This window comes from Cetorhinus maximus, chromosome 20 (genome assembly GCF_964194155.1).
Source record: "Cetorhinus maximus chromosome 20, sCetMax3.hap1.1, whole genome shotgun sequence".
Classification (NCBI taxonomy): Eukaryota; Metazoa; Chordata; class Chondrichthyes; order Lamniformes; family Cetorhinidae; genus Cetorhinus; species Cetorhinus maximus.
This window is the reverse complement of record NC_135898.1, coordinates 54,815,786-54,842,747: the sequence shown is the minus strand read 5'-3', so window position 1 is coordinate 54,842,747 and position 26,962 is coordinate 54,815,786. Positions and strand designations below refer to the sequence as shown.

At 42.9% G+C, this 26,962-nt stretch overlaps 2 protein-coding genes across 4 annotated transcripts in view; one reads left to right on the top strand and one right to left on the bottom strand.

Moving 5' to 3' along the window:
- The window catches only part of LOC144694384 (factor VII-activating protease-like), an 82,322-nt gene extending 72,877 nt beyond the window's left edge, over positions 1-9,445 (top strand). For both annotated transcript variants that reach the window (XM_078564703.1, XM_078564704.1), the window contains exons 10-13: positions 4,688-4,830; positions 5,464-5,598; positions 5,704-5,849; positions 8,885-9,445. In XM_078564703.1, the coding sequence (XP_078420829.1) occupies positions 4,688-4,830; positions 5,464-5,598; positions 5,704-5,849; positions 8,885-9,040 (580 nt within the window). In that variant the 3' untranslated portion in view covers positions 9,041-9,445. The remainder of the gene's footprint in view (positions 1-4,687; positions 4,831-5,463; positions 5,599-5,703; positions 5,850-8,884) is intronic.
- Positions 9,446-19,169: 9,724 nt separating this feature from the next.
- Positions 19,170-26,962, bottom strand: part of nrap (nebulin-related anchoring protein) — a 119,492-nt gene continuing 111,699 nt past the window's right edge. For both annotated transcript variants that reach the window (XM_078564700.1, XM_078564701.1), the window contains 4 exons: positions 25,861-25,968; positions 24,355-24,666; positions 21,923-22,075; positions 19,170-19,683 (listed from right to left, as the gene is read on the bottom strand). In XM_078564700.1, coding sequence (XP_078420826.1) covers positions 19,576-19,683; positions 21,923-22,075; positions 24,355-24,666; positions 25,861-25,968 — 681 coding nt within the window. In that variant the 3' untranslated portion in view covers positions 19,170-19,575. The remainder of the gene's footprint in view (positions 19,684-21,922; positions 22,076-24,354; positions 24,667-25,860; positions 25,969-26,962) is intronic.

Genomic DNA, 26,962 nt, shown 5'->3' with positions numbered 1-26,962 from the left:
TAGTCGGAAGATGAAGTGCTGTTCCTCCAGTTTGCGTTGAGCTTCACTGGAACATTGCAGCAGGCCAAGGATGGACATGTGGGCATGAGAGCAGGGTGGTGTGTTGAAATGGCAAGTGACAGGGAGGTCTGGGTCATGCTTGCAGACAGACCAAAGGTGTTCCACAAAGCGGTCACCCAGTCTGCGTTTGGTCTCTCCAATGTAGAGGAAACCACATTGGGAGCAGCGAATGCAGCAGACTAAATTGAAGGAAGTGCAAGTGAAATGCTGCTTCACTTGAAAGGAGTGTTTGGGCCCTTGGACGGTGAGGAGGGGGGAAGTAAAGGGGCAGGTGTTGCACCTTCTGTGGTTGCATGGGAAGGTGCCGTGTGAGGGGTTTGAGGTGTAGGGGGTGATGGTGGAGTGGACCAGGGTGTCCCGAAGGGAACAATCCCTGCAGAATGCTGCCAAGGGAGGTGAAGGGAAGATGTGTTTGGTGGTGGTATCATGCTGGAGTTGGCGGAAATGGCGGAGGATGATCCTTTGAATGCGGAGGCTGGTGGGGTGATAAGTGAGGACAAGGGGGACCCTATCATGGTTCTGGGAGGGAAAGGAAGGTGTGAGGGCGGATGCGCGGGAGATGGGCCGGACACGGTTGAGGGCCCTGTCAATCACCGTGGGTGGAAAATCTCGGTTAAGGAAGAAGGAAGACATGTCAGAGGAACTGTTTCTTGAAAGTGGCATCATCAGAACAGAGGCGACGGAGGCGAAGGAACTGAGGGAATGGGATGGAGTCCTTACAGGAAGCGGGGTGTGAGGAGCTGTAGTCAAGGTAGCTATGGGAGTCGGAAGGCTTGTAATGAATATTGGTGGACAGTCTATCACCAGAAATTGTGACAGAGAGGTCAAGGAAGGGAAGGGAAGTGTCAGAGATGAACTATGTGAAAATGATGGAGGGGTGGAGATTGGAAGCAAAATTAATAAATTTTTCCAGGTCCAGACGAGAGCAGGAAGCAGCACCGAAGCAGTCTGTACTGGAGAAGGAGTTGTGGGGGGGGGCCGGAGAAGGACTGGAACAATGAATGTTCCATTTACCCCATAAAGAGACAGGCATAACTGGGGCCCATGCGGGTACCCATAGCCACACTTTTTATTTGGAGGAAGTGAGAGTAGCTAGATTTTGTTGTGAATTATGTGGATTATGGATAACCATTAAAAAAAAAATCAATGTTCAGATAATTAGAAAGCTGGTCCTTTCTAGAGCTAAGTCTTATCAGTTTTTACTTCTGGTTAAAGGCAAAACCAGCTGGATGAGACCGTTAGCAATTGTGAATGAGTGAATGGATGATCATGGCGGGTTGTTTTAGCGTTCTAGCTATCCTTAAAATCACCAATGAATGTGAAGGTGCATGTAAGTGCAGGAAATCAACTTCATTGAAGCTGTCTAAAAGGAAGAAGGAATCCTCAGCAGAGATTGGCCGGGATTTTCCAGCCCTGTTGTGGGCGGGACACGCCGCAGGCGAGGCGGCTCCTCAGCCAGAAGTCCATTGGCTGGGGTGGGACTGGGAGATCACAGCAGCAGGCGGGTGCAGAAAATCCCATCCATTGAACCCTGAACTAATCCATAAATTCATTTTTGGAAGTATTTACATTCAAAAAAAACTGAAAGGATCTTGATTCCAAATCAGGGTTCTCAACATTATCAAGCAAAGTTTGGAATAAGAACAAACTTTCCTACCATTTGTGGTACGATGGCCTCAAACAAGATTGAACAGCCTCATTCAGTGTGTATGCTCCACCTATATCAGACTTTTGTACTAGCATGGTCCAACTTGCTGTATTTTGATTTTTTTCCTTTTAGGCTAAGGGAAAGATTCATAGCATCAGCAGGAACAAATCACATGCACTGTTTTCATGAGGCATAATTTTAAAGCAACTGCCATTTAACAACTTTATGCTTCTAGGAACAGGCATTGACCAATTCCTCAGGCCATGTTAATGCATGGGCAATCATTCTTATACCCAGTGTATTCAATATACTGGCCAGGCTTTTCCAGCCCCACCTGCCGCCAGGGACCTTCCAGTCCCATCAAGGGTCAATGGACTTTTGGCTGGCCTGCTGCAATCCCTGCAATAGGCCCCACCACGGCAGGACAGAAAAATCCTGGCCACGAGCTTACTTATGATCTCCTGGGGCAGAATTTTGTCATTGACCTGCAGGATCGCCGGGGGCGGGCGGGGAAGGTTGAGAAGCCGACCACCGCCCGCCATCGACAGTGTGCCACAATTTCACGCTGGTGGGCCAATTAAGGCCCACCCAGCGCGATACACGAGCGGTAGCGCTGAGCGCTAACCTGTGCAGCTGGTGGGAGGAGGGAGAGCAGGCCAAAGGCGAACATCGTGCATAGGTGTGAGAGAGTGCTGAATAAGGCCACTGAGGCAGCTCCATGTCTCAGGGAGATGAAGAGATATTTTTTAAAATAATAAAGAGCAGAAAAATGTAATAAAACCATTTCCCTGCTCATGTGACTCTGTCACATGAGCAGGAACATGTTTTTAATTAAAAAATAAAGTTTTTATTTTATTTGTATTTGTTTTTGGAAACCTCATTCTGCCCGTGGACGAGATTTCCAAAAAAATGCAAAGGCCACTTGGCCATTTCGCCTGGTCACCAACCGTTAGGCTGAACGGGCAGTGAGCAATTAACGTCAATTGATAACTTAATGGCCTTAATAGGCCTTTTAATTGTCAGCAGGCGTACTGCCAGTTCTGACATGCATCCTCTGACCAAACTATCGCGCGACTGCGCATTGATGTCGGCACGCTTGGCCCACGTCATCGCGCATCATTTCACGCTCGGTCAGGTCGGGTGCAAGCCCACCTGCCGAGCTAAAAATTCTGGCCCTGGAGCTTATTTGATTGTCTTTGTTAAGGGAACAATTTCCCAGAGTTTTTTCTGAATTTAGCCACAGTCCTTTCTTTGCTGATTTAGCACAACTAGGGGTTGCATTAGGCCTTACATAAGTTCATTCCATCTAGTGAATGAAGGATGCATTAATACACTTGGAGCTGAGTTTTGCCCTTGACGCGAGTGCTCGGCGGGGGCAGTCAGGAAGCCGGCCGCTGCCCGTGTTCGGCACCCCACCGCGATTTCACACTGGCAGACCAATGAAGGCCTGCCCAGCGTGAAACGCGAGCGGCAGTGCTTAGTGCTGCCTGTACGGGGGGGGGCGCGGGGCGGGGAGGGCAGGAGTGCGAGCTAGCTGGCTGCGAAATTCACACATGTGTGCAAGTGAGCACTGCATAATCTCCGTGCAGCTCTGTGCCTCAGGGACATGATGAGGTATAAAAAATAATTTAAAAAGCAAAAATGCCATAAAACATGTCCCCCCTCATGTGACTGCCACATGAGCAGGGACATGTTATTAATGAAAAATTAAAGCCTTTATTTTATTTTTATTTGCTTTTGGAAACCTCATCCCGCCCATAGATGAGGATTCCAAAAAAATGCAAAGGCTGCTTGGCCTTTTCATCTGGCCGCTAACCGTTAGGTTGGACGGGCAAAGAAAACTTTACGTTAATTGATAACTTAAAGGCCTTAATAGGTCTTTTAATTGTCAGTGGGTGTGCTGCTGGCTCCAGCGCTTGCCCGCCAACCAAATTATCGCGCGACTGCGCGTTGACGTCAGCACAACTCAGCCAACGTCAACAAGCGTCACTTCATGCTTGAGCAGGTCGAGCACGCATCCGCCCACCAAGCGAAAATTTCTGCCCCGATGTAATGCTGAAAAAAGAGACATGTTGTCGAAGCTTTTCAACCTGCAATCATCAGGACAGATGCAAGAATGCCAAATTTCAAAGGGAGCAACAATTTGTACTGCATGAGAAAAAGGTGCGGATTGGTTGGCAAGTGATTGGTTGAGGCATTGCCATGGAGAATGAACCAAGGAACTATTGACCCCATGCTTCTGTTTAGTTCAAAACAGGTGTAATGCCTGGTCATGTTCCTTTTGCATGCTGAGGACAGGTCCCTGAGAATGAATATATGTAGCTTCTAGCAGGTATAAGTGAGCCAAATTACGAGCTGATAATTTTAGATTGGTTGTTAGTGTAATTCTTAGCAGACTTGGGATTGCTTAGCAAGTGCTGCCCAATTGCAGAAACACATCTAATGATAGACATTATGTTGTGAGTTTTGCAAGCACAGGCTGGTTCAGTACAGTCAGCACTCTGCCTATTGCAAATAGCTGAAGGGACGTGCTGTTCTGATATGACCTGTCAGTCATCGGGAAGTATGGCCTACATCGCACTGGCGCTGAAATTCATATATCATACTATTCATTTATGTGGTAGACAGACCGTCCTTTTGGCTTGATGGCAGCATCCTGTTAGTGGAATAGGAAAGGACAAAGTAGAATGAATTAGAGAATATAGAAATTACATAATAAAGACCAGAAAAATTAGAAAAGAGAATGTAGAAAACAGATAATTAGAGTAAGGATTGAACTATTTTTTAACATTTCAGTAGTATTATTGTTTTGGAGTTATCCATTTTGCTTGCTAAAATAAGGTTTTGTTAATTATCTGCCAGTTTAAACCTCTGTTGTTTTCCATGGGTTGTTATGCAAATGATTGTATAATGGAATTTAATTTGTGCACTGACCTTCTATGAGAATCTAATTATTTTTACCACTCCAATGACTTGTAGCACACAAGCCCAGCATTATCAAGTATTACTTGGGAAAAACAATATAGATCAAACAGAACTAAATGAACAGAAGTTCGATGTTGAGAAAATTATTGTGCATCCAAACTATGAAGAAACAGACTCTGCCTTGCGCAATGACATTGGTGAGGAAACTGTGTTTTTTAATCTAGTCTATCAGCTAATGAGATGCAAGCTGAAAATCATTGACATTATGAGATGACTGATCCCATTTTGGCAGGAAGTGCTTCAGAAAAATAATCAGGTTTTTTTTCTCTGCCTGTTTTCTTTTTTCTCTACCTATTTAATGCTATGCCAACTCTATGGATAAAACCACACTAGTTATCCATGTGTTGATGCTCATACACTTTGAACAAATAAGAAGCAGCTTTACAAATTTGCAATCCTGTTGCAAAGCTTAGGGAATCAGGCATATGCTTCCTCCATTTTTTCCATTCAAAAGGCAGCTGAACTCTCAATATGGTTATCCCCGGGAGGAAAGTTCCAGTCAGGGAGACAGATTCACCAAATGAGTCTCCATATTAGTGATTTCCATAATAGGTGCAGAATTGTTTTTCCTGAATCTGTTATCGTTTAACATTTTTACACCATTTTGCCGATTTCAAAATTAAACATCAGCAGTAGCATTCTGGTTTGTAGCTGGTTGCTGTGTAATACATTTTGGAAGATTTTTACCAACATTATAAATGGCTCAGTTCTCTCCCAAGATTAGTTATGATGCACGGAAATCCTGAACTAACTTAATGCTTATATTTCAGCCTTATTGAAATTGAGAAGTGTTGGAGGACAGTGCAGCAAGGAAACCAAATATGTCAGAGCATTATGTTTGCCAGATGTTGAGTTACCCCTCAGCTCAGAGTGTTACATTGCAGGATGGGGTACAACTGAATCAGGTTATCAAATCCATCATGTTAATTCTACATATTGAAAAAAATCAATTAAACAATGTTAAATTTATACTCTAAAACTCGATATTCATGCATTTTCTTTCTTTTCAGGAAATAGTTCAAAATACCTATTGGTTGCATCTGTAAAACTAATCTCTCAACGATCTTGCAATAAAGCAACATCTTACAATGGTGTCATTGATAATACAATGCTCTGCGCAGGAAATTTAGAACAAGGAGGAGTGGATTCTTGCCAGGTTGGTCTCATATTTAATGCCTGAATTGACTGCTCTAATCTGATTGCTCCTAAGTACCTTTAATTATTTAAGGATATATACTCTTCATAGTGAAATTCATAACATCTGGAAATTGGTCTTCCAAGTGTGAATTCCACACCCAAAAATGGGCATGATAGGACCAACTTCTCCACCATACAACCATTCCTTCATTTTTGATTATCCACAACCTGAAAACAAATACAAAACAAACTTTTCCGACTTAGTAGACACAGACCATTTAAGGTCTCCATAAAGCAGAAGGTACCACAAATTTGGTGCATACACAGCTTTTTTTATTATTCATTCGTGGGATGCAGGTGTCACTGGCTTTGTTGCTCATCCCTAATTACCCTTCAGAAGGTGGTGGTGAGCCGCCTTCTTGAACCACTGCAGTCCATGTATTGTAGGAACACCCATAGTAATGTTAGGGATGGAGTTAGAGGATTTTGAACCAGCTACAGTGAAAGAACAGCAATATGGTTCCAAGTCTGGATGGTGTATGGTTTGGTGGGGTGCTTGCAGGTGGTGGTGTTCCCATGCATCACCTGCCCTTGTCCTTCTAGGTAGTGAGTCACAGGTTTGGAAGGTGCTGTCGAAGGAGCCATGGTGAGTTGCTGCAGTGCATCTTGTATATAGTACACACTGCTGCCACTGTGCGTCAGCGGTGGAGGGAGTGAATGCTAAAGATGGTGGATGAGGTGCCAATCAAGCAGGCTGCTTTGTCCTGGATGATATCGAGCTTCTTGTTGTTGGAGCTGCACTCATCCAGGCAAGTGGAGATTATTCCATCACACTCTTGCCTTGTGCCTTGTAGATGGTGGACAGACTTTGGAGATTCAGACGGTGTGTTACCTGCTGCAGAATGCCCAGCTTCTGGCCTGCTCTTGTAGTCAAAGTATTTATATACTGTGATCACATTCTGAAGACGAGTCCCTTTGTTTGTCTCCTAGCCCCTAAAGAACATCGGTGGCTTCACTGTATTCCAGCTGTTCCTGATTCCATGACAGACTCTAGTATTGGATGCCACTTATCTTCTATCGAGTCTGATCGGCCAGATTTGTGTAATCCTGCAATAGCTTTCCTGCATTCCCAAGGCATACGTAATGTAAATAGTATGAAAACCCTTGTTAATGAAACACTAGCTTTATTCTGAAATCTTTGCACAACTATAAATGCCTCAGTACAGGGCAATATATGGCTCTTGCCTGTATCCAACTGGAGCCTAGGCTGCCCAATTCAAGGTCCCCACCAATATAGTGGTGACTCGGGCTTCAGCAGGACTAGGGAGATAACTGTTGTATTGCAATTTTCACAGTGTTACTGCCATGACGATGGAATGAAAATGGGGCCCAGGTTTGTGTATAACTTCCTTTTCTGAATATTGGAACTATATTTACCAAAATGTACCAAATTTTCCAGTTGTCCAACATTTATGAACCTTTGAAAAGCATCAACCAAAGCATCACTAATTTCTGCTTTTCATTCCTTGAAGATTCCAGGATATATTCTATTCCACCCAGGGGCTTAATGGATACTTAATTCTTCCAGTTTGTGTGTAACATAGTTCACTAACTTCTATATATGCTATGGCTCACTGAGCCCCATTCACTCTGACTGGAATTTGCCTCCAGTGCTCATTTGTGAAAATTGATGTGAAAAATCCATTCAGTATGTTTCCCATATCCTAATCATCTGTAATAGTTTTACCCAAGTTATCTTTTAATGGACCCATCTGTTCTTTGACCTTCCTTCTGCTGCGAGTATTGCCATTCAGTGCCTCTGGCTGGACTCTGTGATTTGTGTTTTTCGTTTACTTATACTTTCTAATACTCTCTTCAGCTTCCCTAGGTACTTTTTGCATTAACCCTTCTCTTATTTATTTGATTCCTTATAAAATAAATCTGTTTGATTGTTAGGTTCAACCTAACTTCTCGACTAAATCATTAGGTTTTGTATGTTTCTCTTTTTGTATTAAAAATAATTATTTTTTTCCCCTCACCTTGTAGAATAATTTCAATATGATCACATTTCCTCCTATTTGATTTTTAGCATTGTTTTTCCATTCATTTTCTACAAGGCCCTTTCTCACTTCCCAAACCTGCTCTTCCAACCTCTTTGAGTAACACATAGTTACTTGGTGGCTCATCAATCTCCAGCACCAAATCCAACGCAGCCTTTACTCTAGTTGCCTGCCTCACATGTTCTTGGAGGAAACCATCCCCGGCTGCCTCAGTGGGATTTTCCATTTGTATTTTCACACCACTCTTCTGGATCTACCCATTGAGCCTCTGCTATTGAAATTCCTGTATGATTAGCACAACTATGACCATTTAGACTTATTTTTAAAGGTCAAATCTTGTAGACCCAGTTCTGAAGCAGCTTAAATTGACAGTGTTGGAAGAGAAATCCAGCTGTGGAATAAATGCCTTAAATAGTTTTGTTCTGGCGATTTTGTACATTGCTGTGATTATACATACATACTTTGATTTCATGGGCAGACTCTGTTCACTGAGAACTATGCAGCACGTCTCTGCTTGGCCATTTTTTAGTTAATATGCTGCACTTTTTATGGCTATTTTTGCTTTTTTTTCTCCTCAATACTAGAAAGTAATGTAGGAAACTGTGCAAACCAGAAAGCTGCGGGAGTCATTGGTCCCAGATCTGCAGTGATTCAGCTGTTTCTCAACCAAAGTAGCAGTTGAGGTGTTGCAGTTAGCCTCGGTACCCCTGGGCTTGGAAAGGGGAGAGAATTCAAGGCTCCCCCGGTCACATTCCAGTGTCTCCCAGTGCATGTTTGTGGACAAGGGAGAACTGCTGCTGGCTTTCACATTCACATTCAATTAGCTGCCAACCCTCACTTTCGAGGCGAACACAAGGTGAGTGGCCACTTGAGCAAGATGATAGATAGCTGCAGGCTCCTGTGGGACTGTATCCCAGCAACAGTCAGAGGGAAGGGAGCAAATGGGAAGAAACAAAAGAAACAAATTAACTCAGCACTGTTCACTTTGTCACAGGGTGATTCTGGAGGACCGCTGACTTGTGTGAAGGATGGACATTACCAGGTCTATGGAATAGTGAGCTGGGGTGATCGCTGTGGAGAGAAAAGTAAACCTGGTGTTTATGCTCGTGTCACTACATTCCTTAACTGGATTCAAGAAATAATAAACTAGTGACTAATTTTTCAACATGGAAATTAAATTAAATATGCTTAACTCTCATCTACATGATTCTGTCGAAAGAACTTAAATAATTCTCAAGTAAAATACCTACAGGGTGCGTTACTTAACCTGTTTCTTAGTTGTTTTAAAATTATTACTTAGACGTATTAAAGGTGTAGTGTATTCTCACAAAGAATGCCTTGCAGAGAAAACATTGTTTATAAACAGGGAAGTATGTCATGATATCATCGCAGCTGGTAATTAGTGACAATAATTCTAAAATTAAGATACTAGAAGTCCCAATTCTCATCAGACAAAAGATGAGATGAAACAAAGGATCGCACTTTACTCCATGCTGATTTTTGAAAGGCTGAAAAATGTTGCATATTATATTTTTAATAAACTGAAGCACGATAATTGTCTTTTCATTTATTCTCCTAGTGTTACACCATGCAGAACTTAATTTCATACTTATATTTATCATTACAACACTCGTAAACAATTTACTACAGGAGAATGTGTAACAAGAATCCAAATTACTGTCCACAATGGCCAGAAATTTCACCCCGTCAGGGGGGTTGTGTGGGGCCGGGCGGGGGTGGGCGTGAACCCAATCAGCGCCCCTGATCGGGTCCATGCCGCCATTTTACTTAAGTGGGCCCGCCCATCATGACGCGCAGCTGGAAGCGCTGTGCACTCCCTGTGCGAGCTGGGGCAGATTCCCTGAGTGGTTCCTTGTGCTCTTTCACGCATGCGCGCAAAAGAGTGCAGAGGTCTCCCTGAGGCACAGAGGTGCCTCAGGGAGATTTGTTTCAGTGTTAAACTTTTAAATAAAGGATTTTTAAACTTTTAAAACATGTCCTCTCATGTGACACTGTCACATATCAAAGAATAAATGTGTACATTTTTATTAGATTTTAAAACAGTTCATGAAAACTCATCCTGGCCGTGGATGAGATTTCATAAAAAATGCAAAGGCCGTCTGGGCTCTTCGCCTGCCTGCCAACCTTAAGGTTGGACAGGCAGCTCATTAAATTGAGTTAATTAGGTTTTAAGTGGCCTTAATAGGCCTTTGACAGTTCGCCAAGAGCGTAGCCGACTCGGCTGCGCGCCCGCCAAACTGAAAATCTAAATGACATGCGGTGACATCAGGACGCCCGCCCGACGTCACCACGCATCATTTTACGCGTCGGTAAGCGGGCCCCGCCCCCCCTGCTCTTCAGCGGGAACATGCTGCTCTTAGTGTGATCATAGCAAATCCTTCTCTCAGCTATTTTAATAGAGGTATTAACCCATTAAGATAAACGGTACAAGTGACCACCAAAATAGTGGTCTGGATTTTGTTATAAGTTTACTAACTATTCATATCATAGCATTGCTGACAATAATTTCATTCTTAATTATGAGAGTGGTCATATTCTTCTTACAATTTCTTGACAACTTATTGCTTTAATTTCACAGGTACACATCTGAAATAAAAACAGAAAATGCTAGAATACGCATCAACTTGATTGATATAATTGCCCAGAGGTTGCACTTGTAATGGCAGCAACTTCTGGCATTCACATATGCACAGTTAAGCACAGAAATATAGAACTTCTGTCACTGATACTATGTTCACCCATAGGATGCATCGTTGAAGTGTTTGCATTTGCAATTAACACAAAATCAATGATCTGATGTGAACTTCAACTTTTTATGCTCTATTCCTACTGCAAAAACCGTTGAAAATTTTAAGCCTTATTGAATGAAGTGTAACTGAGTACTGAATTAACTTACTGCTAAACAGCTTCTCCAGGCCTGAAATATTATTTTACAAGTGTGGGTTGTCAGTCCCTTAGAATAACATAGTAATAAAAATTATTTTTTTAAGTTTGTTTATGATATTTCAGCTGCTACCTTAATCCCATGTGTATGTTCTAAACTTTATTTCACTTCCTGTAAAATGGTTAAAAAGGTGGATTATAATCCATATGTTTTACCATCTTATTTGTTGCCTGTGAAAATTCTTCAATTTGATTGGCTAATCAGGCTACTGATGACTTCACTGTTGCTGGACACCACAGATCCCCTACAGATGGTCCCAAATTCAAAGTCACATTGTAATAGAGGAAATTGATGCTCTAGAGCCTATTGGGTCTTGGTGGAGAGCTTTTTTCAAGGTCTGCAGTATGCACCGTCCTTTGTCACTGGCCGTAAAATATGAACGATTGTGATTTTATTTAATTACATAAGAAATTATTTCTTATTTAAATAAAAGAAGCTGATTTTTTAAATGTATAAATAAAATGCACAATTCTGGCTGACATCTCCAAAAGGTTTCTGGCCAATATCCTTTTCACCTATGCGTGATTATTGCCACTCGTTCATTCATTATCAGTGGTATATGCATTCCAACAAATACAATTGTCTCTGGTCATCTTTTCTGGTACCAATGTGTTGATCATTCATTCTGGATAACCACATTGCTTTTAAACCCTTTCATGTAATGTTTCTGTTGCATTGCTTCCTGAGAATCAGATATGACAAGTCAGCCCTGCATAAAAGAGATTATTAATGTTTAAGTGGGTGTCAAAGGATGATATGAATGAAGGTTGAGATACTGACTGTATGTATTGCTTTGTTAGATACTTCAAGTCTTCAACTACTGAGACTAAATTGTCTTTCAACAGTGTCATGAAAAGTTCTTCAATTTTCTCAGCAGTGAACTCAGAGGGCACCCAAACTGTCACTTAGGATTTCTATACTCAAAAGCAACCTGAATTAATGACAGCCATTATTATCAAATTGTTAAACAAAGCTTTCAACTTGTCAGGATTGCAACAATTTCCCACCTATATTGGGCTGGTTACTTTGCTGGAATAATTATAAATAAATAATAACTGCAGTCATTTATCAATTATTGCCTTTTAGCAATGGGCTACGACAGAATGTTCTGCCGTGACTGTTAGTGCCGGGGTTAAACCTCCCAGATGCATCTGACCTTCCAAGGATGTGAAACAGTAACCGCGTTCTGGCTGGGTCTCAGACACAGGAAACAACATGAAACACAAAGCCAGCATTGCACATGTTGACTTAAATGGTGGTATGTTAACGGACAATCCTCACAATGTAACTCTGAGAGAGCAGATATAGGTGGTGATGGTGTCATTGTAAAACTGCTACCCAAAAAGTGTCAATGGATTAGATTCTAAGAAAGAACTCCTGGAAGAGCAGATGAGCTGGTAAACTCACCAGCCAATGACAACCTATTGTAACCAATCCTGTATCCAGCAGTTGCATTCCTCCTTTTGCCATTAACACCGGATTGTTGATGGGCAAAGAAAGCTGAAATGTTCCTGCATAACATCTCCTCCACATAAGGTAAATTTATGCGCAGCACACCAATCGTGATTATCTTTGCTTTGAAGTTGCTTGCATAATTATTGCAGCAATGGGTGCAGGGAATATTAAATGCCAGGGCTGCCTTTAATGAAGATCAAACAAACTGGCATACTTGTAGAAATTATTAATCAAGCATCATGGAAGTGGAGCACATGCTCCCATTCGAAGGGCAGAAGCTCAATTCCTTTCTTGCCCTGCTCTGTCAGTAGCTGCATGTGCACAGTTCCACATGCTTTTTAAGTCATAGCCTGCAAACTTAGTCTCCCTCCTGTTTATAGACTGCTGAGAGTCCTAAGCTTCACACAGTGCCTACAGTAGTTGCTCAAATGCTTAGATATTAAAAGATCTTACTGTTTAAATCTGGTCAATGACACTTCTAAAACAGTTTTATGTGTTTCATCCTGTTTGGAAGCAATCCACACCTGTCTGGGGTGATTCTTATTATCTCTTTGCCTGTTTCATGGATTGTCAACATCATGCAAGATTAAATATCATCTGCTTGTGGATTAAGTCTACTGTGTCAGTTTCTTTTATGTTTCAATTTTTAGTACTCATGCAGTCAGGCGGGCTGCAATAATGAAGGCTGTTTGCCTAGGCATAGATCTTTAAAATAGTCTATCAGATACTAACTGCTCTATATCCTGGTCTGTCTATCACTTTTGCTGCTGCCCTTTCACATGTGACCACTTGTGCTTTGTCATTAGTTTCCTACCTTGCCACCTTCAGCTGGGTCAATGAGGCATGCATCAAATGAGACCCGCAGTGAGAACCTATTGTATTTCAGTACATGTCTCATCTCTTGAGCACTCCTTCAGAATTCCATGTGCTACTAGGGAAATTGTTTTCCACTTCTCAGACAACATTTTGATACATAATGAAAACATAAAATGTTGGAAGTATTGAGCAGCTCAATTTCTTACTTACAGGCAGCATCTGTGGACAGAAATTTAATGCTCTGGGTTGATGATGACCCCCTTCATCAGACACATAGACCTGCATTTTCCTCAATCTGTCCGAGGATCAGCTCCATTCTGGTGGAAACCCCGCACCCTTTCCCTGGAACAGAATGCAGTAGTTGCTTTGAATCCCACTCGGAGAAACTATGCGAGGTGACACTCTATTTGGATTCCTTCCTGTATCAAAGACTCCATTTAATGGTTAAACTTCAGAAACTTGCTGAAACAGCTACCATTTGGAGAATGTCAATAAGGCAGTCAAATCAGCAACGCTCGTACCATAGTTGTCCTATAAGGTTGATTTGGATTTCTAGTGTAATCCTTATTACTCTAATGTATACATCTGTTTGACAACTGTATGTTTACCATTTTCTGTACACGTAAGTAGATAATTCAGTTCCTGTTCTGTCCTGAGACAATGCTGTGGGGTCTTCCACTCCACGATACTGTCAAATAGTGAATCTTTGAAATGTTGACCCAGTATAAACCGGTAAAGCTCATGGAAGAATTATGATGCTTGGGCTTGACAGAAAACAATCGTCATTGGAGTTAGGCAGATTGATTGTCAGCTACCCTGCTTGAGTTCAGCAACTCTAACAAGAGGTCTCCTGCAACCTTCATATTGCCCTGTGTTTTGTCTCATTTTATCATAGTTGGCTCCTCCTGGGAAGGCTCCAAGAGTTGCCAGCCAATCAGCGAGCCGGAAGCTCAGCAGTGCCACCAGCAGTGGTGGCCACTGCTGGGACCGTACCTAGAGGAAGAGGACACATCGTTGGGCGTTGACACTCACAATCAGGAATTAGGGACCAGAGATGCCAGGGCAAATCGGAAAGACTCCAGCAAAGTGGTTGAGGGGGGTGGTGGGGGAGGGTTGCTGAGGGCAAGCAGTGCCATTGCCATGGGACTCCCCTCTATGGGCCAAGGAGTGCACAAATAGAAGGCCCTCCCCTCAGAGCCTAGTGGGACACTGCCAGGATTTACCTGGCTGTCTCCCCATGTGGTGGAGTCTCCCCCGACTGCTGGTAAAATGCAATCAGAGGCAGGAAGACATCTTTAATGGGCCACATAACTGGCTTAATTGGGCTCTGGGCAGAAGAGCCATCCACCATTTTCCCCGCCCCTGGCAAGATGGCATAGCAACAGGAAGGTGATGGGCACCCCACCCCGACACTCCCTCCTACCTCCAACTGTGCTCTAAATAGCCCAGTAAAATTCTGGTCTATAGACAGTTGAGTAATATTTCAAGACTTGAAAAACAATTAATTAAATAAAATGCAATAGAAATATGGCAGGCCAGATGATGTGTTGTAATTGCAGCATGTGAAAGCTAGTGGATGCCAGTGTGATCTACAACATCCAGATATGCAGTAAGTGTCTGCACTCAAGAAAAATCAGCGTTGATGAGTCTCAGCTTCGGACATTGTGATGTATCGGGGAGGAAGAAAGTTACCGAGACACCTTGGCCTGAATCTTCTGGTCGACGTGCGGGGGCGGGCCCCGCTCACCTATGCGGTGATGCGGGCATGCATCCCAATGTTACCGCCCGTCGCTCTGACCTTCAGTTCGGCAGTCACGCACCGGAGTCAGCTGCGCGCCCGCCAAACTGTCAAAGGCCTATTAAGGTCATTTAAAAAGTAATTGAAATAATTAACAGGGCTGCCTATCCAACCTTAAGGTTGGCGGGCAGGTGAAGAGCCCAGGCGGCCTTCGCAATTTTCATGAAACCTCATCCACAGGCAGGCTGAGGTTTCATGAAGGCTTTATAAATCAAATAAAAATTTTTATTACAATTCATTGACATGTCCCAACTCATGTGACACTGTCTTACGAGGGGACATGTCTGAAATTTTTTTTTAATTTAAATATTTCATAATCAAAGTAACCTCCCTGAGGCAGCTCCATGCGCAAGAAACAGTGCAGGCCCCAACTCTCCCCCCACCCCGCCCGCCTGCACAGGGAGCGGTTAGCGCTTCCAGGTGCACGTCACACTGGGCAGGTCAATTAAGGCCCGCTCATGTAAAATGGCAGCGTGCAGCTGATCACGGGCAGCGATCGACTGCGCGCCCGCCCGCACCTGCTCCCGCTTAGCCCCCTGACGGGGAGAAAATTCTCCCCCTTGTTCCAGGAGACAGTCACACGCCTTAGGTTAAATACTTCAAATTTGGTGTGTGGTCAGAGACAGGAAAGCATGGTTAAAAATGAGGCAGGTATGGGGATCCAAGAAAGGATTGGAGAAGCCTCAGGTTTAAGGACATCTCTTCTAGGATGGAGAGGAACTTGGGGTGGAAGGAAAAATCTCGAGTTGCTGTGGTACATATAGGTACTAATGACATAAGTAGGACCAAGAAAGAGTTTCTGCAGAGGAAGTATGAACATCTAGGGGCTAAAGCAAAGAGCAGAAGCATTAAGGTAATAATCTCTGGATTACTAACTGAGTCACAAGCAAATTGGTATAGCATCAATAAAATTAGAGAGTTGACTCAAAGATTGTTGTGGGAGAAATGGGTTTCAATTCTTGGTGCACTGGCAGCAGTACTGGGGAAAGAGGAAGGTATACCATTGGAACAGGTATCATTTGAACTGTGCTGGGACTGTTGTTTCTGGCAAATCAAATAACTAAGGCTGTAGAGAAGGCTTTAAATTAAATAGTGGGTGAGGGGGTTCATCTGAGGGGAAATTTAGAAAGTTAAAGTGAAAGGACAAGGTAATAGTGCAGGGTATGGGTAATAATAACCAAAGTGTGACAGGAAGGAGCACCATGTAGAAACATAAGAAGAGTGCACCAGCAAATAGGGTCAGAGTAGGGAAAATGGCAAAAAGACAAAATTAAGGCACTTTATCTGAACGCATGCAGTATTTTTAATAAGATAGATGAATTGATGGCACAAGTATAAATAAATGGGAATTATTTGATTGCCGTTAACAGACACATGGTTGCAAGCTGACCAAGGCTAGGAACTGAATATTTGACATTTTGGAAGGATAGGCAGAAGATAAAGGATGTGGGGTGGCGCTGTTAATAAAAGATGAGATTGCAGAAATGAGAGATGATCTTGGCTTGGAAGATCAAGATGTAGAAGCAATTTGTGTAGAGAGAAGAAAGAGCAAGGGAAAGAAGTCACTTATTGCCCATCCCGAATTATCTTTCAGAATGGGATGGTGAAAGGAATGAATGCTTAAGGTGATGGATGGGGTTCCAATTAAGCGAGCTGCTTTGTCCTGGATGGTGTTGGGCTTCTTGAATGTTGCTCGAGCTGCATTCATCCAGGCAAGTGGAGAGTATTCCGTCACCCTCCTGCCTTGAGTCTTGTCGGTGGGGGACAGGCTTTGGGGAAATTAACATGAGTGTCATAGGTTGGCTCACCCCTCTAATTTCCTCTCCTGTCCTGGGGGAAGGGAATTACCTTTGCACAACAGACCAGAAGCACCCCACAGGAGCATCATGCATTCAACCATTGCACCACCAAGCCCCATGATATTGGTCATTGCTGATTATAATACAAATGGCTTCTTTGAAAAATGAAATCTGAAGCAAATGAGAAGACAGCAATTCATACTGAGCACTAACTTAGAATCATTTTTATTTTTACTATCTCTGGAAAATATGCACATCTCTCTACATTTAACTTCTTACAAGCTTAGGTTAGACAATCGGTTCTTGAAAACAATTGTGCAAATATTATGAACCCCCTCACCTTCCCCCCAACCCCAGGCTGGTGAAGCTAATTCATCTTGTCAGAATTGGGACTCAAAACTAGAATGTGACTCAGCAGTTGTGTCAGTTTATCAACACCTTGGATAAGAAACATTTGGTGCAAATGTATGAGGCAAGTGCCAGGTGGCAAGATAGACAAGACATTAAGCCACCTGCATATTGTATCATAGAGTGGGAGGATGAGGTGGCACTGGGATTTCACTCTCAAAACATTGACATGGATAAATGCTGAGACCGATACCTCACAGTAAGAGAAGCAAAAGAGATAAATAATCAGATGGAGAATTAGCCTGAGCGACAATTGCACACCTCCCTGTGACAGCTGGAGAAACAGGTCTCCAATTCATTCTCTGGAGCTGGAAACTGGCAGAGACTCTTCAGGATAGAAAACAGGCATTTGAGAAAGAAGGGGAAAAACAGAGGGAAAGTAGGAGCACCCAATGATGAATTTAGCTCAAAGACTTACCGAGAGGTTTTCAACCGCTGGCCATTTGGTTCACACCTGAAATCTGGGTGACCAACAAAGGTGAAATCTGATGTTATATAGAAATTTACAGCACGGAAAGAGGCCATTCAGACCATCATGTCCATGCCAGCTAACAAGGAGCCATTCAGCCTAATCCCACTTCCCAGTCCTTTATCTGTAGCCTTGTAGGTTACAGTATATCAAGTGCATATCCAAGAACTTTTTAAACATTTTGAGTGTTTCTGTCTCTACCACCATTTCAGGCAATGAGTTCAGATCCAATGCACTCTCTGCATGAAAAAAATTCCCCTTGAATCTTTTCTAAACCTCCTACCTCTTATCTTAAATCCATGCCCCCTGATAATGGATCTCTCAACCATGGGGAATAGGATCTCCATATCCAGCCTATCAAGACGCCTCACACACACTTCAATTAGCTCTCCCCTCAGCTCCCTCTGTACCAAAGAAAACAACCCTAGCCTATCCAACATTTCTTCATAACTAAAATCCTTTAGTCCAGACAACAACTGCATAAATCTCCTCTGTACCCCCTCTAGTGCAATCATGTCTTTCCTATAATGAGGTGACTAGAACTGCTGACAGTACTCCAGCTGTGGCCTAACTACAGTTCCCGTATAACCCCCTCAGTTCATATATTCTATGCTTCGGCTAATAAAGGTAAGTATCCCGTTTGCCTTCTTGATCACCTTATCTGTCTGTCCAGTCACCTTCAGGGATTTGTGGATATGCACTCTGAGGGCCTTGGGTTCCTCTACACTTTTCAGTATTCTACTATATATTGTGCTTTCTGTTGCCTCAATAGTCTTCCCCAAATGCATTACCTCACAATTCTCCAGACTGAACTACATTTGCCATTGTTCCATTTATTTGACTAGTCCACTCTTATCTTCCTGCAAACTAGTTTTCTTCCCGATCATCAACCACAAGGCAAATTTTTGTTTCATCAGCAGACTTCTTAATCATGCCCCCTACATTTAAGTTCAAATCATTGATTATATACCCATTTTCCTGCTTCAATCATTCAGCTTCTGTCCAAAACAGGTGAGAGGTTGTTTAAATATATAAATTTGGGCTCCCATGCCTGCTGTCATCTCCTGGTTACAATATGCATGGGACATGCACAATGCCTGCTAGTCCCACATTCAAGCATCAAGATTAATTGTTGACCTTTAAAGGGGCTGCTAAAGGCCTTTCCAAAGAAGGTGAGGGTTTTGGTTTTCCTTAAGCAGAAGTACTCCTCTAAGCCTCACAAAAATCTTCGAGCCTGTTGCTGCCCCAACACCTCTCCTCTCCTGCCCCCAACCCCTACCAACCTTCTCCCAACAGGCCTAGCCGTCAGTTGATTTTACACTTCAGCTTGGCAGTATTCTGAAGCTGAACACCCATTTAGCACCCATAGCTCGTGGCAAAAATGTTAATCAGGTCCAAACACGCAAATGGCTCGGGCTGCCTGACTGCTTTGTTGGCACACTTCTGATATCATGATCATTTGGCACCCAAGTAGAAAATTCCGACCCTGCCCCGACCTGACCCCACCCCACACCACCACCCCCCCGACCAACCCCACCCCCCCCCCTCCCCCGACCCCCACCACCCCCACCACCAACCCCCATCATTTTTGGGAATATTTGTTGAATAGATTCTGGCCTCGTGCAAAAGTGGGCCAGTCCAATACTATAGACTGGTGGTTAATTGGTCTACACCAATATATATAATATAGTAATATAATTTCCATTCCCAAAGACATATATAAAGTTTAACACTTAAATAATTCTCAATGTATATGTTTTCACTTAGACAAAGAAGTTACAAGTTAAACTGCATAATACATAGGGGTGAATAGAAAATGAACAAGTAAAGTATCTTGCAGTACAGAAGGTGCATTAATTATCTATGCAGTTTTTCGCTAAAAACTAAAACAAAATGTAAATGTAGCTTATATATAATCTGGGGAAAAATGTGCCATTTAACAACTAGAACAGCAATTAGCAGTGTTAGTATTTCATTATTTAGTGAGCTTCATCTTGCGCTTTTTTACTTGAAGCATCTCAGTCGCATCTGGCATCACATCTGTCCGCTGAGATTCTTCTGTACTTCTGTCTGCCTGAGCTTTCTGACAATAAAAAGGGGAATATGAGCTTTTAGCTTCATGCATAATAATTGTGTTAATAGTTTGCAGTCTTAGTCATATTCTATAAGATATCAATCACTCTCTCGTGCAACGATCAAGAAAGTATGAAGGATAGCTTCAAGCATTAAAACTTCAGAAATGTAGGATGCTTTAAATTGTCCTTCACAATAATTTGATAAGACCCATTCAACTTGTTCTGAGTACACAGACCTACAAATGATTTCCTGTATTTAAGAGGTAATTATTTAGCTTGATGCTCCCATGGGGTCAGAGATCATATCAGAAATCTTGGGTGCACATTGTTTTTTGACCAATCATTTAAAAGGTCTGACCATGATATGTGATGTGCACTGAATTTTTCAATATGCATTCTAAGTAGACAGACTACCCTCCAGGAGGTTGAGTTCAGAAAATGATCCCTAAAGTTCCAAGTTTTATATTTCATTATATCGATGAATAGATTCCAGCAGGAATGGATCCAGGTCAGTGAAATTCCAAATGCATAATTGTAGTTTAACCTGAAGGTGACATTTATTGAGACATTCAGTTGATAGCATGTGCACCATGTATGTATCATATTCTTACTGTTCCTGATGCTTTCATTTTGAATGTGGCTGTCATATTAAAGCATTATATTTTGGTGGACTCATCATTTTTCACACCCAATGTTACTCAGGGAGTGTGCTGCTTAAAAATAGAAGATAATATATTATCTGATTCACTTACACACTATCACTTTGTTACATGCCCATAATGCTTCAATTCTTATTGATAGAGATTGCTTTTTAAATTGCTTCAATAAAGCCCAGGGAGCTTCTATTTGCTGAATACATCAGACCAAACGGAGTTATAATAATTATACTGTATTCAAATGTTTATGAAAATTTGAACAAATCTATCACTGGGAATAATTAAGGCCAGGAATTTACATGTTGCTCCTGCTCCACTTCACCATAAACAGAGTTTTGTTATGATTTCCATAAGAGAAATTTGAATACCCAGTGATTTATTGAAAGAATGAAGCCACAAGCTTCCATGATTTAGTGCAAATGAATTTTACTGTATAAAGATCAAGTAAAGCTAACAGTATTAAATAAACACGTTTTAGGTAATTGCTTATACTGTACATCAACAAGCACTATAAAACAAAAACACAGATTCTTTAAACTAAAAAGCCCAACTCAACCTTCCCTTATCCATTATAACTACCCACCCAGGAAGTCTTTGGCTACTCATCATGTTCTTGAAGACTATTCACTTCCTTTGGATTAACTCCAAACTTTTCCACAGCTGTCTTGTAAGGTCTGGGGCTTTTCAGCTCAAGCCTGAGCTTCACTTGCAATTCCTAAGCAGTGACTTTGACAGAGCATTAGAAACACTTCTGGATTTCTAATAGCTCTATTTTCCTAGTCCACAGCTATTCCATAGCTCTTGGCAAACTCTTTCCCTCTGCCATCTGAACTCAGGGCTTACACCTACCAACTTGGGTGCTTTCTGCTCCAACCCCCAAAGGCCTTTGGCTTCAAATCCAAACTGATCCTGGGGCTCACATAATAATTTATATTTTTAATGGGATGAATGACCTTCTCTCCAGACTTGCTGGTTCACTCCTGTACACCCTCCCCAAGAAACACCCTTGTTTACAAAGGTGTTTTTAGCTTCTTTGATCTGGGAACTATATGGCTAACTTAAACCCCCTGCAGACAACTGTAGACATCCCAAGAAATGCAGACCAAAATAGCCCATTGTTTAGCCATTGTTTCTACCTCTGGCCTCAATTTCCATAAAGATAGACTATTCTTTGGATGTTACATATCTTAGGGGTGTTGCTAATTTCTCAAACCCACTTATCTTACATTTTACACTTTAATTCCTAAAGCTAAAAGTTATACCTCTGAAAGACATGAATTATGAAATTAGATATTCACCAGTTTCCAGTGCATGTCTAGTAGGGTTACTGGGGTAAAGCAAGAGCAGCACCAAGAAAATTCCAGGCTAATGTCAAGATGGGATAATGGTTATGATGATGCTATTAACTTTGCAGACTGTAGGTGAGAATTTTGATTATATTTGTACAACTGCATACTATGGTGCACACACAATAGTCAACAATTATTTATTAATTATTAATATGTAACAATGGAAGTCGCATTCTCCCATGTTAGGATTAGCCCATAGTCACATTGTAAAATACACTACAGATACTGGTTAAAGTACATACCATGAATTGTTCAAACTGAATGGCTGCGTCCTGTGGGTCCAGCCCTTGTGCATACGCCATATCAGCTGCACGCTTAACCATTTCTACCTTATGATAACCTGGAGGTGTCCAGCCAATGCCACGAATCCAGTTCAGGTCAGATTTGTATGCAACCTAAGGAAAAGTATACAGTGAATGAGCAGGTATTGAAGATTTAGCTGGATTCCTATAACATATACAATAACTAAACAACACAAGTATTACTGTTAAAAAGATGAAACCAAAATAAAATGATGTCCACAGTGATACAAGCCCAGAAACCATTTATAGCCACATCAGCAGAGAAATATTTAACACATTCAGGTGGCATTCCTCTGTTTTGTAAACCAGATATGAGTTTATTTATTTTATGTGGGTTAATGACTGCAATGAAACAATGAATGGAGAAATATGTTTAGTGGAGTGATGTTTTTAATAAACACTCAGTGTAGCACCAGTATTTAGGAGATAAACTGGCCAGTGGTACTATTTTGCTTTACTCTTCCTATTGTGAATAGACTGGGATGTATAAGTAAAATGTATTAAACTAAATCACTATCTTGAATGGAACTGCAAGCTCAATTTATATAATTTTTCTCAAAACTAGAATAGTAAAGCAAAAAAGCAAAACATAATTGGGAAAATGAACTCCTGCCCTGACAGGATGTTGTTATGCACTGATATAAATGTGCTAATATTGCTTTACACATAAACTTATATTTGGATACTAAGTTATAATTATTGTTTTCCAGTTGTTCCTCCACTTTCAAAACTAGAACCATGCTTCTCTCAATCAGATAATGTACATTTAGAATCTACAGAAATCTACAATCTATTGAATCCTATTTTGCATCTATTCCTGGTGAATCCTGGGGCTGATTTTTTCCTGGCCTTGGAATGGTGGGCTAGGGGGCAGGGATGCCAGGAAAATAGCAGGGAGCTGCATCAGGATGGCTCCTCAATGCATTCCCAACAACAGGCATATTTCCTGGGGACGGGATACAGCTAATTCACAGAATTAGGGGCGGTTTTTATGTGCTCACCAGCATTTCACCCCGAGCGGCAGTCCAGGCAACCAGCGGAGCCAGAGGGTCCCTACCCCAAAGAGGGGTGGGCATGCAGGAGAAGATGCCTAACATGGCCCCAAAGGGCCATCTGGAGGGGTTTCGCCACCAATCGGAGATGGCTGCCTGCTTGGCCCCTCAATGTTAATTTTTAGTTACCACCCCGAAGGGGCCCCCACGTTGAGGCATCCTCTTGACCCCTGACCTGTCTCACCAGTGCCCACTTCTGCCAATGGGGCTACTGAGGCTTCAGAGCTGCCAGCTCTCCGATTTGACCAGCAGTATTGGGAGCCCATCCACCATCCTTAATTGGATGGCAAGCCCGGAAGCAGCCAATTAGGAGGCCCCCTCGAGAAAATAGCTCCACCAGTCTGACGTCTGGTAAATGCAGGTTCGGGGCCCCTGACATCAGGGTCCCAAAGTCCATAGTAAAACTCAATCTTTTGTATTTCTGTGAGAAAATAGCGGTGGTGCAGGTGAATCTAAAAGAGAGGGTACATAACTGGGTTGAAGTATAAGGATAAAGGAAATTGCAAAGTCAGCATGAAATAAGATGGACCTACATACTTACGTAAGATGAGATTTTCCAAATATTAACTCCTTAAAATGACTGGGTTATCGTTGACATAATAAGAATTACTAAGAAGCACCCACCTCCACACCAGAAACACATTTTAGAGAGAAAGACGGGAGTGCAGACAACCTATTGGCTAACTTCCTAAATTGCACCCCACCGCCCCCCATGACATCCCTCCATTGTTCCACGCTCCCATCTCTCCAGCTCGAGGTTCTAAATCTTTAGCCTAAATAGTATTGTGCTCCAAGCCAACAAAGGAAACTATACTCAAGTATTAATGTTGTTGGAAAAGCTAGGCTTACCAACATTCGAAATCTTTATTGTTTTTATACCGAGTTTGCAAATGAATTTCTTCATATACTGAAACCATATTTTCTAGTTACGTTTAGATTCCCCTGCATCTCTTAGAATTCCCTAAAAAAGAAAGCAAGGATACGAGCCTGATACCAGGACTGTGCAAGTGACAGCTGGCTCATTCCACTCATCAGAATTTTTGTATTCCTCACTGTGGAAAAGTGCCTTGACTGACCTCCTCCAGATGTTCCAGCCATGTTTAGGAGCATGCCTTGGCAGAATTCCTCTAGTTACCATTTGCAGTGACATGGTAAATATTCTAAAAGAATATGTTTACAATATCACTACATGCATTTTTCCGAGCCATAATTCATCCCTTGTGTGTAAACTAACTTACCTGGCCCTGATAAAGTTCACATATTGTCTGTTAAAGTTTAAATGCATGATTGGTAAAATCAAGATGGTGCCTTAGTACTTACATCGCTTTGTAGTTTGTAAGCTTTTTTGGCATGCTTCACATTTAGCTGTTCAGAGTCACATGTCCACTGATGCAAGTACTGCCTGTAGTTAATGTTACTGGCTTGCTCCTGGCTCTTTTTAGCTTGTACAAAACCAGGTTGCTCCATGTGCAATCTGTACTTGGATTTGCCCTCTTCAAATTCCTTCTTGTATTCCTTGGCACTCTGGAGTCTGCTGGCAGCCAAGAAGTGCTTCATTTTTGTATCGTCGTCAACACTGCGGAAGCCAATCTGCTGACCCTTCTCTCTCACAAATGCTTGCTTGTATTTGTACTATGAGAAAAGGAAAACATTTTAATTGAACATATTTACAAACAACTAGCATTATTAAAGCTAAATGTACAGTTTGTATCATCGATGAGTGGTACGTCATCATTTAACAAATCGCAAAATGGAGATTTCATTAACATCGTAATTGGCCTGCTTATAATGTGCAAATACAAATAGGTTTTGACTTTTTTTGTGTATTACTTGATGGAAAGAAAATGACCAAAATCTAACTTATTCAGTGACATTAACACAATCATCACAGATTCGCACTAAGTGCGGTAGTGGGCATGAGAGACGACATGTGTGCCAGCCACAATGGCGGATTTTCGCACCATATCGTCCCATTCCTGGTGCGTCTCGCCTCATTAATAATTCATTCACGGGAAACACGCTGGATCGCTGGAGGGCAGGCTCAGATTTGCCGCCACGCAATGACTTCAGCGTTTCCTTGCTCTGGGCACCATATTTAAAGCACATCAGAGCACAGCCTACTTCATGCCTACAGACCAGGACTGCTCCAGTCGGCAGATGGCCCCGAAAGCAAAGGTGTCGGCAGCCATCTCTCTGGGACGCCTGCTGGACACGATGGAAGGCCACTGCAAACTCCTCTACCCCCCCACCCCCCTACCCCCCCCACCCCACCGGGCCTGGTCACAGGGGGTACACCTGCACGTCTCATTTGTCCAGATGTGTTCTGGGTCGGCGTGTAACAGTAAATCGGGCGTGGGGGTGATGATCCCAGTCCAGCCTTACTTTGCATCCCGTTAGCAGGATGCAAATCGGGTTCACACCGGCCTCCGGGTGGCGGACATCATTAGACCCTCCCACTGTGATTTCATGCAGCGTGAAACCGATTCCTGCTCCTCACGCCGAATTGTAGCCCCCCTCCCCCGCCCGCCATGGCGCCCACTGCCAAGGGGAGCGGAAAATTCCGGCCAATGTATTGCATTGTAAAACCAAAATAATTTTTATTCATTCCACAATTGTATGCTTTATATAATCTCAGAAATGCAACAGACTTCATTATGAATAGATACAGAGGAGATTGTTTGTAGTCATATCAATAAAATCCTTTAATCTTCCATATCTTCAAACAGGTGAAAAGCAGGTTGTTAGTCACTATGTGATGTAGTTAGAGCACATGTAAAGTAAACCTAAAATCTTTGCGAGATTTTGCAAGAAAATGCTGGTTCTTACATCACTGGCTATTTCCCTTGACGCTTTGGCTGTCTGGAAGGGGATAGCGTCCAATCTAAGGTCATAACCCAGTGCTCTTGTCTGTTCCCAAGATGTCTTGTAAGCTTTCTGTAATAATAAAAAATAACACAGTTTATTTTCCCATCTCACCCCTAGACCTCCTTACCCTATTGGAAAATATCATTCCCATTCAATACTGTTCCTTCACCAGCACCTAGGACTGAATTTTATGAGCCCTCTGTGGGTGGGAAAACTGGCACGTGGAGCGGTAAGTTAAGGTGCCGTGCTATCTGTGGTGTTCCCGCCACCTTCCCACCCCACCACAATTTTATGGGTGGCAGGGGAGATATCAGCTGGTCTGCCCGCCTGTGGCCCAAATAGGGCCTTTAATTGGGCTATTAATGCCTACTTTAAGGGCTTCGTCCTGCTGCTGCTAATGAGCAGCAGGAGAGGTCTGCGCCCAATGTGCAGGCCGGCAGGTTTGACCTTGCCAGCTGCTGGCCAGTGAAAGGGGGGGGGCATGCCTTCTTCCCAAGCCCCCCGTGCCAGTAGGAGGTTCCCTCGCACAGTTTTGCCTCTCTAAATCCACCCTCCCCCGCTGCACTGTCCAACATAGCACCACGCACTACCACCCGACCCCCGTCCCCACCCCCAAACCCCCTCACTGGGGCCTGCCAACCCGGGCCTGGTACGATCCCAGATTTTCTTGGGTTCCAGGTCATCCATGATTGCTCTTCCTCCTGGGCCTCCTGCCCGGCTGTGCCCACTGCTCCGGCTGCGCGGCTGGAAGTGTGAAGCTGCTGGCCTGTGATTGGCTGGCAGCGCTATGAGGCGGGACGTGCTCCCGGAGATGGACAGGAGTCCCGCCTCATACCTTAGAAGCCAATCGCCCGCAAAATTGAAGCAGAGCAAGCTGGTCATGTTGAGGCAGGCTCAGCCACGACATTTACGCTACGGCGCAGGGGCCCTGCCATCAGCAAATAAGCCAGCCCATGGGCTGGATACCAGGAGGCACCCAATGGGTGGCTCTGGTCTAACTGTCCCTACATTCCTAGGAGGAAGCAACTGGAATCCAGCAGGCTAACATTAAAAATCAATAGTA